Source organism: Larimichthys crocea, chromosome XII, assembly GCF_000972845.2.
Source record: "Larimichthys crocea isolate SSNF chromosome XII, L_crocea_2.0, whole genome shotgun sequence".
NCBI classification, from domain to species: domain Eukaryota; kingdom Metazoa; phylum Chordata; class Actinopteri; family Sciaenidae; genus Larimichthys; species Larimichthys crocea.
Genome location: NC_040022.1, coordinates 29059730 through 29073921, shown reverse-complemented (window position 1 = coordinate 29073921; position 14192 = coordinate 29059730). Strand labels below are relative to the sequence as shown.

The 14192-nt window shown below is 40.0% G+C and overlaps 2 protein-coding genes across 3 annotated transcripts in view; one reads left to right on the top strand and one right to left on the bottom strand.

Moving 5' to 3' along the window:
• Nucleotides 1-2476: 2476 nt before the first annotated feature.
• grna (granulin a) lies at nt 2477-11295 on the bottom strand. Its single transcript, XM_010746267.3, has 14 exons — nt 11152-11295; nt 10382-10522; nt 9305-9442; nt 9084-9212; nt 8580-8661; nt 7697-7803; nt 7367-7520; nt 7148-7276; nt 6191-6285; nt 5867-6103; nt 4914-5321; nt 4425-4661; nt 4031-4279; nt 2477-3137 (listed from the first exon to the last, which is right to left on the bottom strand). Exons 2-14 carry the CDS (start codon nt 10520-10522, stop codon nt 2994-2996), a joined length of 2250 nt encoding a protein of 749 aa, XP_010744569.3. The 5' UTR covers nt 11152-11295; the 3' UTR covers nt 2477-2993.
• Nucleotides 11296-11590: 295 nt separating this feature from the next.
• slc25a39 (solute carrier family 25 member 39) overlaps nt 11591-14192 on the top strand; it is an 8679-nt gene continuing 6077 nt past the window's right edge. Inside the window, exon 1 of one of the 2 annotated variants that reach the window (XM_027285190.1) lies at nt 11591-11834. The gene's annotated coding sequence lies outside the window, so the exon portion shown is untranslated. The remainder of the gene's footprint in view (nt 11835-14192) is intronic. The other variant, XM_027285189.1, reaches the window with a different exon arrangement.

Genomic DNA, 14192 nt, shown 5'->3' with positions numbered 1-14192 from the left:
TATTTGTAATTTTAGTGAGTACAGAGTGTCCAGATTAGTGCATGCTTCTAGTATAGTGTAAATCTGACAGCTGTCCTCTCAAATCTTTGATTATTTATTTTAAAAAGTCAGAAAATAGTGAAACACAATTTTCAGAGCCACTCAGTGGAAGGTTTTAACACAATGTGTATACATCTATTATATATATGTGTATATATATATTTGTAATTTCAGTGAGAACAGAGTGTCCAGATTAGTTGTTAGCTGCAGATTTGTGCATGTTTCTAGTATCATGTAAATCTGACAGCTGTCCTCTCAAATAATTGATTATTTAATAGTGAAATAGTGACACACAATTTTATAAATCCCTAAATGACACTTGCAGATTATCTCTTTAAAACCAAACATATAGGAAGCTACATAAGCCAAAGAAAAATCACTAAATACCCTCAATTGAGAGGTTGTCAGTCAGGGATGTTACAGAATATCAGAATAACTGCACTTTAATCAGCTTTAATAAGAAAGCTCAGAGTATTTTGCACATGTATAGATCTATACACTTGTATTTTGATATTTTGAGCGAGTACAGATTAGTCTGTGTGTTAATCTGACAGCTATCTTCTCAAATCTTTGATTATTTCTGGGTGTAAAAAGTCAGAAAATAGTGAAACACAAGTTTTCGTGAGTTGGCTACAATGCTGACAGACCCTTATCTAAGTAAAAATGTCGGTACCACAATTAAAAATAAATGGGAGTGCCAGTAGATAAGTCCAGGGCCGTTTCTTGCTATATACAGACTATGCACTTGCATAGGGCCCCATGTCCACCAGGGGCCCCCCAAGCCTGTCTTACCTGTCTTTTTTGTAGCCGAAAAAACCCCCTCATTTTTTGTGTAAACCATGTAACTTTTTTTTTTTAGAGGTTATACACAAAACTAAGCTGCCAGGAACTTAGCATTCACACAATAAAGGTTTATGATGTGTGGTGGAGCCATAATGCTGTTACTTTTGTCATGCTGGCCTCGGATAAACGTTAGTAACGTCAGCCATCTGGCTAGGATTGTTTGTATGTGAATAAACTTAATATCAATTAATAGCATCTTGCATAGGACCCCCAAATCGCTAGAAACAACCCTGGTTCAGTCTGTAGGGAATTGGTTTGGAAACCAGCGAGTGGATGGACCAAAGTATTGTGCAGTTCCTGCACAGCTGTACTGCTCTTTTTTATTTTAAAACATAGTGTGTATATATTTATGTTGTTTAGTATTTTTAATACTTGATTTTCTTTATCTTCCTTATATTTTTAGAGAATGTTTGTTATGCACAAATTTCACCAAAACAAATTCCTTGTATGTGAAAACGTACCTGGCAATAAACCTTTTTGTCTTTCTCCTTCTTCTTCTAGTATGGAGGATGGACCCGTAGCTGGAGAGGTGCCAGTTCACCTCCTGGGCACAGGTGCCCTTGAGCAAGGTACCAAACCCCTAACTGCTTCCAGGGTGCTGCATCACTCCACAACCTCCCCACATTTGCAGGTCTGTGAGCTTTGTGTGTGTTTGGTTGTATTTCAAGCCCATATATGGTAAATTAGAGTGAAAAATTAATTAAAGTATCATATTATATTACATTATATAGACATATGTGAGAAAGCTGAAGATGAAAACTATAGGTAGATTTAAGCAGTGATACTTTTCTGTGTATATGTACATAAATTACATGTATATATATATTATATATATAGATATAAATATTTATATTGCGTTTCCCGAATAAATTAATAAAAAATATAAATAATATTTAAACTATTAATAACTTAAGGAATTTTATTAAGGAAATGTTTTCACATGTATTTCAAATAATGTTCAACGTTTATAAAAATTATAGTCAATTAAGCTACACAAAATTACAATAAATCATTTATTGTATGGTGTGTATAATTCCAAACTACATACATATAATGAATAACACAATACAATATGTTTTATGTATTATTATTATTCATACCTATACCCATTTTGCCTGTAGTTATACATGTTGAATATTTGGCAGCGTGAGTTGAGTTGCTGGATTTCTCATGCTTAAATAGTTCCACGTTTATTTTAATTAATTTAATTCAAGGAGTACTTCTATTCTATTCACCTCTAAGCATGTTGTGCTTTTGTACCGTGAGAATTTCCCCTGTGGGTATCAACATCTTTGCAAGATGATTATTTTATATTTTTAAAAAAAGTTTTAAGTATTTGAGGCTTTTATTTTGAATTACATAATGGGAAGTTGCGATTTCTACGTGTACCGTGCTTCACTCCTGCTCCATAAACCCGAATAATCCGAAATCACTGGAAACAGGCTCAAACACTACGTCATCCTAAAAAGTGGGATTACAACCAACAGGCAGACACCAGTTTATCATCAGTTACATAACATTTTAGTACACCTGTTTCATGTAACAGGTGTTCTCTGGTATTTCTGTTGCCAGACAAGAAATGACAAGTTGTAAATGTTGTTACATCAGATCTCGTTTATTAGTTTTATCCAATATCTCTGACTCCCCGAGAGAAAAAGCTGCACCAATCATGTATTTATCCATGTTTGCTTCACATCTAAACACTAAACACAAGTACTGACCAGAAAACGGCACCACGGCAGACTCATTCATCACGCAGGAGTATATGTTTGATTTTAAATTATGCCCCGTATTTATGACTATTGATGGATTGAAGAGTGCACTTTGCAACAGCTGAAGCAGATCATACAGAATCAGACAGTGAATAAAATAAAATGTGGAGTGTTTTATGGATGGAGTAGAGTTTCAAGTAGCAAACAGTGTGCTTGGAATAACAAAGAGTGTAATGAACAACATGTCAGAAGTGAACATCATAACCCCCGAGTGCAACCCTCTGCTACTGTAACCTAACAACAAAGCATTTAAACAATTATCATAAAATCCTTTTACGTTATTTCCCATTAGTGCATAGCGCGCAGAAACAAATGACATGATGTGCAGGAGAGATGTTTTCACACTATTAGAGCTCTCTTCTTGTTGGCGTAGAAAATGCGCCAGTTGAGCCAGTGAAGCCTGGGGTCCTGGGTGCAGTCTCCAGTACCGGTGCAGGTGTAGCCGGTGGGACAGCAGTGCAGCATGTCGCTGCAGCACACCGCCTGTGGAGGAGGACAGAGGATGACACGGGTGGTGCTGTTAAAACAGTTGTTAAGTCTCATGTAAAAGAGTGTTTTATTATTATTTATACAACGGTTAGTTGTATAAATATGTGCTGATATAGAGCGTAACAGCACTGACACTGAAACTCCATGTATCACAGGTGTTTTAAGGAGCGTTGTGTTGCCGTAACTTTAATATTCTTCATCTTTCTTACAGCGTAACAAACTTTTTTACTGTAAAGATAATCATATTTCTACAAGTAGCCTAAAAACATCGTCAGTAATCAATACACAACCATTAATCAATAGCTCAACAGCGGTCAACGTCATATCCCACTTAACAGTTACCTAATGTTTCTATAGTGTTGACCAAACGTTAAAAATAAAAACATTAGCAGTTTGATTTAAACTAAAGCTCCCTGCATGAATATTTCTCACCAAAATAAGAGCTGTTTGGTGGATCAGACATGCAGAATTAAACACTGATTTGAAAAACACTGTGTGTTATTTGAGACTGGCTCATCCTAACAGACTCATTGTATTTTGGTGAACCTGTTTTTGTGCTATTATATAACACCGATCTCTATGTGCCAGCCTTGCACTAACTCTTTACCTACCACTGCACATTCCCCAATAAACTGTTAAAACTGATCTTTATTTGTGTTTTGACCATTCAGTAGTGTAACAGAGTGGATATTTGTGATCTAGTACCTCAATATTAAAGCTGACAGTTTACGTGTGACACAAACTCTTCATTAAAGATCTTAAACAGCCTCCTTATGGTGACTTTAGTGCTGCCTGATGGATAAAGAAATAACAAATTCCACTCTCGTGTCTGTACAGTAAATATGAAGCAACAGGAAAAACACTTATGTTATGACTGCATATCATACGTTAGCGTATGGACAGCAGCCCCATGTAGTTGCCGATGTCCTGCAGCAGGTCTCTCCGTCTTCGCAGCTGGTCTGATCGTCACACTTGACTTCGCTGACACTGGGCTCTGGATGATGCTCAGGCAGAAACACCGGTGTCAGTGGGAGACTCTCCAGCTGCAGCATGATGACCTTCTCGCAGGAGTTGGAGGCGATGTTACAGGTGTAACCCTGAGGGCAGCAGTGCTCCTTATCTGGGCAGCACACAGCCTGCAGACGCAGCATGGAGGTTAGTGAACACCACAGCCTTTATTTTACATAAGCAAACCCTGACAACGCTAATATGTACTGATAGTGCGTCTTATATTTTCATGTCAAAGCAGCTGCACTCTCCACACACACACATAGTGCTCACATTTTCCAGCGGGCAGCAGCCCCACTGGCCCGTGACCAGCTTGCAGCAGGTGGTGTGATCGGGGCATTGAGTCTGACCGTCGCACTGCATGGAGTTGGGTTCAGCCTGGACGCTGGTGGTGGCTGGAAGCTTTGTGTACCACGGGATCACCACTTCTCCTTTGGTGCACGAGGTCTTGGACTCATCGCATTGGTAGTCGCTGGGACAGCAGTGGTTTCCATCAGCACAGCACACGGCCTGGGGAGAAGTGAGAGAGGAAGGGCGACTTTCACATCATCAATCCTGTTTTCCAGTTCTCCTTTTAAATAATTACAAAAAATCAGAGTGGTGAAAGCTACGCAATTAATTTGTTTGCAGAACCAGCTGACACAATGAGGTGACGGGATTTCTATCCAAAGCAGCCAAGTAACACTTTACTTCACCCCCCCCAGTATCCATCAGTACGGGTGTTAACGGAGGTCAGCGATGTGATGAACAAGCAGCGCTCACCTTTGGCAGCGGGCAACATCCCCACTTCTGAGACGAGCTCATGAAGCAGCAGGTGGAGGAATGCGGGCAGCTGGTGTGGTGGTCGCACTCAATCTTGCCCTCCACCTCTTTACTCTCCTCCTCAACCGGCATCACCTCGTCCTCATCCAGCTTCACCTCGTCCTCATCCAGCTTCACCTCGTCTTCATCCGGCATCACCTCGTCTTCATCCGCATCCTCAGTTTGCTCTGTGCTTGCAGCTTTTGTAGTCTGGGTTGAGGTCGCCTCCGTAGTGGTCGCCACTGTTGTAAATGCAGGTATCTTCCGTTGCATGGGCACTGAGCCTGAGCTGCTGTCACAGGAGGTGGAGGTGGGGTCACAGGTGGTGCCGGACGGGCAGCAGTGCTCATGGTCGTCACAACAGACCGCCTATCGAAAAAAACAGCAAGAATACAGTTCAAGTGCTGAAAAACACTTGAGACTAGTCAAATGGAAAAGACGTGACAAGACAAAACAAGAGAGGAAGTCTCATTTCAAGTTTCAGTTTAAACACAAACAGCTTCTTGTACTGTTTGACTTTTATAATTTAAATACATTTCTACTTGTTCACTTTCACTTGAGTAAAGATGTTGAATCAGTACTTGGGAAACTGGTGCGATTCATTTGTTGTATGTAGAACCGGATGACACTGTTGAGTGGGTTTGCGACATGGGTGGGGTTTTTTTCTACCCACATAAAAGCACCGTCTCGTGTCAGAGTCAGTCTTCTTTTAAACAGGTGTCTCTACTTCAGCTTGAGTAAAGAACGTCAACTTCATCTTTAAAGAAATGTGTGATAAATTTCCATTTTACAGCCAATATTTCTCCATTTAAAGTACCCTTCGCTGCTCCAAACAGCCAGCTGCTCATATATGCATGTGACAGCTACCATCACAGTGAATTTGGGAAGTGCAGTCTAAAATGTGTTTTGTTTACCTCAGGAAGAGGGCAGCAGGCCCATAGTCCTGATTTGTTCTTGCAGCAGGTGGTGCCATCAGGACAACTGGCGGTGGAGTCACATGGAACTTCCTCCACCTTTACGCTCACCCTGAGCATTACCGGTATCTTTGCAACCCATGGCACGGAGCATTTTTCGTCATCGCAGGTCTGGGCAGCCAGATTGCATTTCTTACCGTGTGGGCAGCAGTGAATATGATCTTCACAACATGTAGCCTGGGAATGACACGATCAGAAAGATGTTTTAAAAGCATTTATGCATTGGTGACAATCGATGTTAGGGTTGTCTTGTTGAAATCATACCTCTGGTAGGGGACAGCAAGACCACTCGCCCGTGTCAGTTTTACAGCATGTGGTGTTATCTGGACAGGCAGCTGTATCATTGCAGGGCACGTCGCCTGGAGAAAAACATCGATAGTGAAGTAAACTGCTGCCAACTGTAGCTGCTGTTAGCTCAGTTTTTTAGCCCAGACCGTGAGCTCAGAGCTCCAAGGCAGTTTGTACTACAGGTGTTTTTAACCACCGTGAAGAGCGAATGCTTGAGTGAGGGGAGTCAGTGTCGTGCCAGAACAGGAGCTAAGCAAGTAAGCTGACAGAGGAGAGCATATGTCTTTGTGTTGTTGACCTTGCTTGATGTTTGGCCGTTAGCAAAGCCGTCAACTTGCTAGATTTTGATTATTAGGTAATATAATCACATCAAATACACGTGTGCAGCTGACCATATTTACCAAAACTCTGAAACTGGGGACACTGAATTGCTCAATTTCCAGTTGTTTTAAAAGAATTAACTCTCTTTAGAAAAAGACAAAAAAACACTTAAAGTGAACTTGAGGAATTGAGGAAGTTATTTTTGAATTTCGCTGATTACAACAAACTTTGCTACTGTCCGTCAAGGTTTATGGAAACATGGCATGTTTGTTTGACAGGGCATCTTTGATTTTACATTAAATGTTAAAACAGAGCTGGACACAGGAAGAACTGCAATCTGGACAAAACTTTCCAAAACTTTTTAAACCTCTTGCATCAGGTTACCAAAATATAATTGGTACTATTACTGACTAGGAAATGTTCTAAGTGCAACTTATACCTGTAATATTAATAGTCATGCACACAAACTGACATGCTTGAATTAAATGGAATGCAGCCATTGTTAAAGTTATTAACGCAAAAAAAACTGCATCTGATCTCATATGTTTTTTGTTTTTTTTTAATGATAAACTTTATTTTTGTGTTTGTTCGATATAATCTGATGGATCTCACCTGCAGCTGCCTTAGCAACAGATGACACTGTCACTTCCTTCTCAGTAGGAGGAACTGAATTTACTGTTGTCACTTCAGGGGCTTTTTCATCGCCCTCATTAGCTGTTTTGGCAGTCACTTGTTCGGCCACTAAAAGTGGAAACACACACAGATCAGGTTTCACGAACACACACACTCAGATTTAGACAATGATTAACCAGAATGAGGAAGTGAAGTTACATTTGTGATCCTCCCACTCGGCTCTTATTCTAGCAGGCAGTTTCGCCCACATCGGCATCTCTTTTCTGGTAGTTGTGGAAATACATTTGGAGTGTTCGGTGTCGCATGTGGTCCCTTCAGGACAGCAGTGTGTCTTATCCTCGCAGCACACAGCCTGTTTAGACAATAAAGACACGTCTCCATAGATAGGATGCCGTAAAGTCACGATAGCTGGACATGCAAAATCCATCATTTGACTTTTTCTTCATTCACACTCACTTATGGTATGGAGTATCACTTAAAGCCTACACTGTGTGTGTGTCTATAGTGAAAAGGTCAGCCAGTTTGTACCTTTGGCATGGGACAGCATCCCCACTTTCCTTCTGCGTCTTCGCAGCAGGTGGTTCCATCAGGACACTCTGACACTCCGTCACTGCACAGGATTGAAGTCACAAACTCTGCAGGGAGATAATAATACGATATCAAGTTATAAAAATGTGTCTATGACTAGTTGGAGATAAAAGTAGAGTTCTAATGAAGGTAAGCCAAGGAAAGGTAGGTTCAATTCAAAGTGCTTTAGACATAAAATTGAGGCAAACAGGAAACCCAAGGTAATGTCAAAAGACACGAGCAAATCAAGAGATAAAAATCGAGAGGTGAAACACACCCAGTGGTGCAGAGAAACTGCTTCTACGTGTTTAGTTTTGTCTCTGGGGATGGTAATCAGACCCGAACCAAGGCCATCCTGTGTGGCTGCTAACAGTATTATTTTACAGCCAGTTCTTTGAATTGGCTGCAGCTGATTGACTTTTTGAAGACAACCGGAAAAGGCAGCATTACAGTAGTTGATTCTTATGAACTCCTGCTGACACACAAAGTCCTTTAATTATTGATATATTCTTATGGCTATAGTCAGTTAATTTAGTACCTGTCTTAATGTGGATGGTTTATCTCAGTTAACCAATCAATCATTGATTTTCCAATGGACCACATATCTACAGATGATATTGTTCTATAAAATCTGAGCTTTTTCTGCATAGTTACAGTGAAATTTATTGTTGTTTTCCATAACTTGAACGCACAGGATAGGTGGAAAGGTTAAACAGGAAAGGCACCGTGAACGGAGCCTCCAGATTATTTTTGTTGACTAAGATTTGTAATTAATCATTAACACAAAGTAGATCTTCCCAGACCGTCTAGAAATATGTTGTGCGAGTAGTTAGAAGAATTTTACCTTTCTTGATGCAGGAGCGGCTGTCTTCGCTGCACTGGTGGCTCTCAGGACAGCAGTGTTTCCCATCAGAGCAGGAGACTCCCTGTCAGGAGACATCACTCACTTAGTAAATGCATTTCTTCTTCTTCAAAATCAGTCAGTGGTTAATAACTGTTTTACTCCAAATAGGTGCCATAGTCTATATACATCTCTATATATAGCTATATACTCAGCTTTTATTCGACTCTGCACTGCGTTGCACAGAAATAATTGTAGATATTTATATAAATACACTTGACATTTATCGCCTTCAATGAAGTGAAACGTCTTACTGTGTAAACAAGCAAAGATCCTCTTTGTAACAGGAAGTTTCTAGATGATAAACCTTCATTTTGCACGACATATGAACATATTCGAACTCTTCAACTCTTGGTCTTTATATCCTCTTTTTTATTGTGCCTGTCATGTGTCCAGTTTGCCACTTGGATGTTGCATGTGTGTCCGTGTTGGACATGGTTTGATTACCTGAGCGAGGGGACAGCAGCCATATTTTGTCAAGGCCTTCAGACAGGAATACTCAGGTGGGCATCGTGAGTTATCAGGACAGACGTTCTCCTCGTCCTCCCCCTTGTACGCCCTGATCATCCTGAAGGACTGCGGGGACAGGGTGGGAGATGAGAACAATCTACCTCATATTCTTACTCAGTATTTTATCATAGAAGCTACAGATAGTCTGTTATTCTTACTTTAGAGAGCGTCGGTTTGTCAGCAGAAGCTCTATCAACCCAGGGGATGGACACGGTAGCGTTCACACAGCTGGATGTGGCCACGTCGCAGATTGTTTCCGCGGGGCAGCAATGCATGTGATCCTCACAGCACTCAGCCTACGAGGAGAGCAGCAGCAGTGACACTTTGACTACCAAAGTTTTAAAACTGATATCACACTTGCTAAATAAAGACAGTCCTTTTATCAGGCCCATAAAGTAGTAAAACACCACTGAGAATGAATAGTAGCACAGATGAATGGTTATCTAATATACGTTTTACTATGTGATGAACAAAGGGGCAGAGTATTTTACTTAAATGGAAGTACTATGTCTGAGGAGTGAATGAATGAAGTGAAGTTAACTGTGCAGCAGATAACGGTAACAGCAGCTGAAGAAAGTGGTTCAAAGTTTTCAGGTTGCAAATCCTTAATTTTACCTTCAGAGAACATCTAAAAACACAGCATCAATAAAATACACGAGTAAGTGTATTTAGTTTGAGTCAAGGCTAACCGTGCAGTGGACTGTTTGGTTTAGTTGTTAGATGTTTAAATGGAACATTTAACATGATGTTCTCTTTGAAATTATACATTTATTTAAGGCATTAAAAATACTATTAAGAAAAGAATAATGACCACTAGATTACATGTTGAGGAACTGCATAAAAGCAGAAGTAGAGAAAGAGAGACTGATCTGGACATATATGGACAGTTCCTTTATTTTATATCCTATTAGACTCATTATTATCATGACAGAAAGACTGTAGTCCTAACTAAATGTTAACTAAATATGGTGTTACTGCACTTTGACATGCACAGTGTACACAAATCAACTAAGTAAGGGTACAAAAAAGAAAGAATAAACTTGTACTTGTAAACAATGTAAGAATCTATGACATATGGTGTTTTTTTGTAACTTTATGTTGAAATTTAGGTGTAAAGTTTCCAACATTTGGTGCAATGACAATGAAAAGTTAAGCCAAATGACAAAAAGTTAGATTACTACAGAAGCAAGTCAGCTGACAGCAGATGCAAATTATGATGCAGCAGCCAGATCTACCTGGTCAAACGGGCAGCATTCGTAGCCACTGTCCGGGTCGTTGCAGCAGGTTTGACCCTCTTCACATCTTCCTCCATCTGGACACTCATCTGCACCAACCAGGGCCAAGAGAGCCCAACAGATCACAACCCACCTCTGCATCTACACAGGGGAAAGGAAAAGTGAAAGGTGTGCATGAATCCCCCTACCCAAAAAAACATCAGAAACAAGATTTTTGCATTAAATTCTTCAGAAACTATTGATCAAGACATGTAGCAGAAAGTCTAAGAGGCATGCTCACATATTTCTACATGTGTGTGCCTGTAAAAATTTTAATTTCATCCATTTAAACCGAGTCATAAACGTCAAAAAAAACAAAATTACAAATGTCTGAGAGTCAGCTTTATCTTCATTTATTTCACGTGTTGATTTGTTTCCTGAAGTGTAGCAGGTCCTTTAGAAGCTTTTTCGTATTTAATAATTCATAACAGATAAGCCAATCAATATAGTTTGATATAAAACATTAAATAAAGACACTTTCGGTTTCGTTCGGCTTGCGCGTTGAAAAGGAAACGCCTTCAGTCTAACAAATCTCGGCTTGTCAGAATAAACAGAAAATAAACACAGTGGGATTATTATTTAGAACACCTAAAATATGAAAAACAATAAAACTTATTGTAAATAATCGTCTTTAAACGTGTGTAAATCATTATAAGGCTTTTTTTTTTTAAGCAGGCATTATGTCAGATTCTGAGCGCTAAAAAAAAACTTTAAGTTTATTTGGTTCTCACCTTGGTGAAAAGACTTGAAGGGCTGCTGTGAACGAGCCGGCAGATATTTCACAAGTGTCTCGACTTACAATAAAACAAATGATAAAACCTGCTCTGTGTAATTGAACACGCCCCTGATAGAGAGAGAGAGAGAGAGAGAGAGAGAGAGAGAGAGAGAGAGACCCTGCAGCGCCTCTCCTGGTCTATTACATTAATTTCTTTTATTAAATTTGACTGATATCGTCCAATGAACTCGCTCCTGTTCAGCTGCAGCCAGACAAACTTGTTTACATGCGGCGGCTGCAGCGCGCTGCACGTCCTGTCCACCAGGGGGCGCCAGAGCTACAACAGCGGCGAGAGGAAGGAGGCGGGGCAGCGCTGATCTCTAGAACATGCGCACTGGCCTCGCCTCTATCCACACTGAGCACCATCGCTCTGCTGGGACCTTCTATAGATCTGTGACGTCAGCACGTACGCTTTACATGACATGTCCTGACAACGTGCCCCGCTGCTCAGGCTGCGAGGCTGCGAGCTTCGTAGCTCGACCCAAAAAAAACAAAAAAACAACCAAAGACAACATGTTTACGGGTTATCACCAACAACGGAGAAGAATAAGCGACCTAACGTTAGCTCTTAAATGTGGCAGCGTCACGTCGGTTTAACGGAAATGGGCGACTGGATTTCACAACAACCCAGCTAAAGAGGCGAGTAACCGTTAGCTTAGCTTAGCTTAGCATCCAACTGCTGACAGCTACATGTGAAAATGTTTGACTGAAAAAACATCATCTACTCACTATATATATATATGTGTGTGTGTATATATATGTATATGTATATATGTGTGTGTGTATATATATGTATATGTATATATGTGTGTGTGTGTATATATATATATATACATACACACACACACACACACACATATATATCCCATTTGAGCGAGGACACTTTGAGAAGAAGTTTGGTGCCGCTTTATTTAGCAACCTTGACCTGCTTGAGTGATGACTGAGGACTCGGGGCAATGGGAGAGTGAGGAATTAGGCTAAAGGAGATGGATAGACGTTAACCCTCCGTTGTAGGCATGCACACACTCCATTAGTTTTACTAAACACGAGCCATTGAGTTTGGCAATCACAACTCATTAAGCAAACACACCTTGGTACAGAAACACTTTCACCTCCACTGCATAAAAATCCAACCAAGCGCCACACTTCAGCATCCTGTGCGCATCTTTTTTTCTGCAGGGCTTATGCAATCATACCTTAAAGCTCAGGGGATAATTGCTCGGGGCGCTAACACCAGCAAGACATTACCTACCTCGCTTTCACTTGAGCTATTATGGCCTGTAAATTGGATGGTGAAATTGCCTTTTGCCGAATCTCCTACGCTATCTAACCAAGCTAAGCCTTAATTTATTCCCTTTAGATTATATGTGAATAGCATCCTGTGTGCGTTCGCCACGTGATCACATGAATAAATATAAGGAGTTCTTATGGGTTTGTGCCTTTCTAAAGAAAGCACACTCTGTTATGTGTCTAATATATATATATATATTATTATATAATATATATATATATATATATAGATAGACAGACACGCACACACTTGTCACTTGTATATGTGTATATGTCTTGTGTGTATGTGTACATACATATATATATGTCAATACATATATATATGTGTGTGTATATATATATGTACACACATATATATATTATATATTATATATATATAATTATATAATATATATATATATATATATGTCTACTCACTATATATATATATATTTGTATATTATTATATATATATATATATTATTATATATTATATATATATATTATATATTACACTATATATAACATATATATATAGTGAGTAGTTGATGTTTGTTCCGTCACATTTTCACATGTAACGTCAGCAGTTGGATGCTAGCTAGCTAAGCTAAGCTAACGGTTACTCGCCTCTTTAGCTGGGTTGTTGTGAAACGCAGTCGCGCCTTTCGCCCATTTCCGTTAAACCGACGTGACGCTGCCACATTTGAGAGCTAACGTTATGTCGCTTATTCTTCTCCGTTGTTGGTGATAATCCGTAAACATGTTGTCTTTGGTTGTTTTTTTGTTTTTTTTGGTCGAGCTACAAAGCTCGCAGCCTCGCAGCCTGAGCAGGGGCACGTTGTCAGGACCGGTCATGTAAAGCGTACGTGCTGACGTCACGATCTTAGAAGGTCCCAGCAGAGCGATGGTGCTCAGTGTGGATAGAGGCGAAGCCAGTGCGCATGTTCTAGAGATCAGCGCTGCCCCGCCTCCTTCCTCTCGCCGCTGCTGTGGCTCTGGCGCCCCCTGGTGGACGGACGTGCAGCGCGCTGCAGCCGCCGCATGTAAACAAGTTTGTCTGGCTGCAGCTGAACAGGAGCGAGTTCATTGGACGATATCAGTCAAATTTAATAAATAAATGAATGTAATAGACCAGGAGAGGCGCTGCAGGTCTCTCTCTCTCTTCTTCTCTCTCTCTCTCTTCTCTCTCTGCTCTCTCTCTCTCTCTCTCTCAGGGGCGTGTTCAGTTACACAGAGCAGGTTTTATCATTTGTTTTATTGTAAGTCGAGACACTTGTGAATATCTGCCGGCTCGTTCACAGCAGCCCTTCAAGTCTTTTCAACAAGGTGAGAACCAAATAAACTTACAGTTTTTATTTTAGCGCTCGAATCTGACATAATGTCTGCTTTAAAAAAAAGATGCCTTTTAATGATTTGCACACGTTTAAAGAAGATTATTTACAATAAGTTTTATTGTTTAGATTGTTTTTCATATTTTAGGTGTTCTAAATAATAATCCCAGTGTGTTTAATTTCTGTTTATTCTGACAAGCCGAGATTTGTTGAAGGCGTTTCCTTTTCAACGCGCAAGCCGAACGAAACCGAAAGTGTCTTTATTTAATGTTTTATATCAAACTTATTGATTGGATTTTCTGTTATGAATTATTAAACACGAAAAAGCTTCTAAAGGACCTGCTACACTTCAGGAAACAAATCAACACGTGAAATAATGAAGATAAAGCTGACTCTC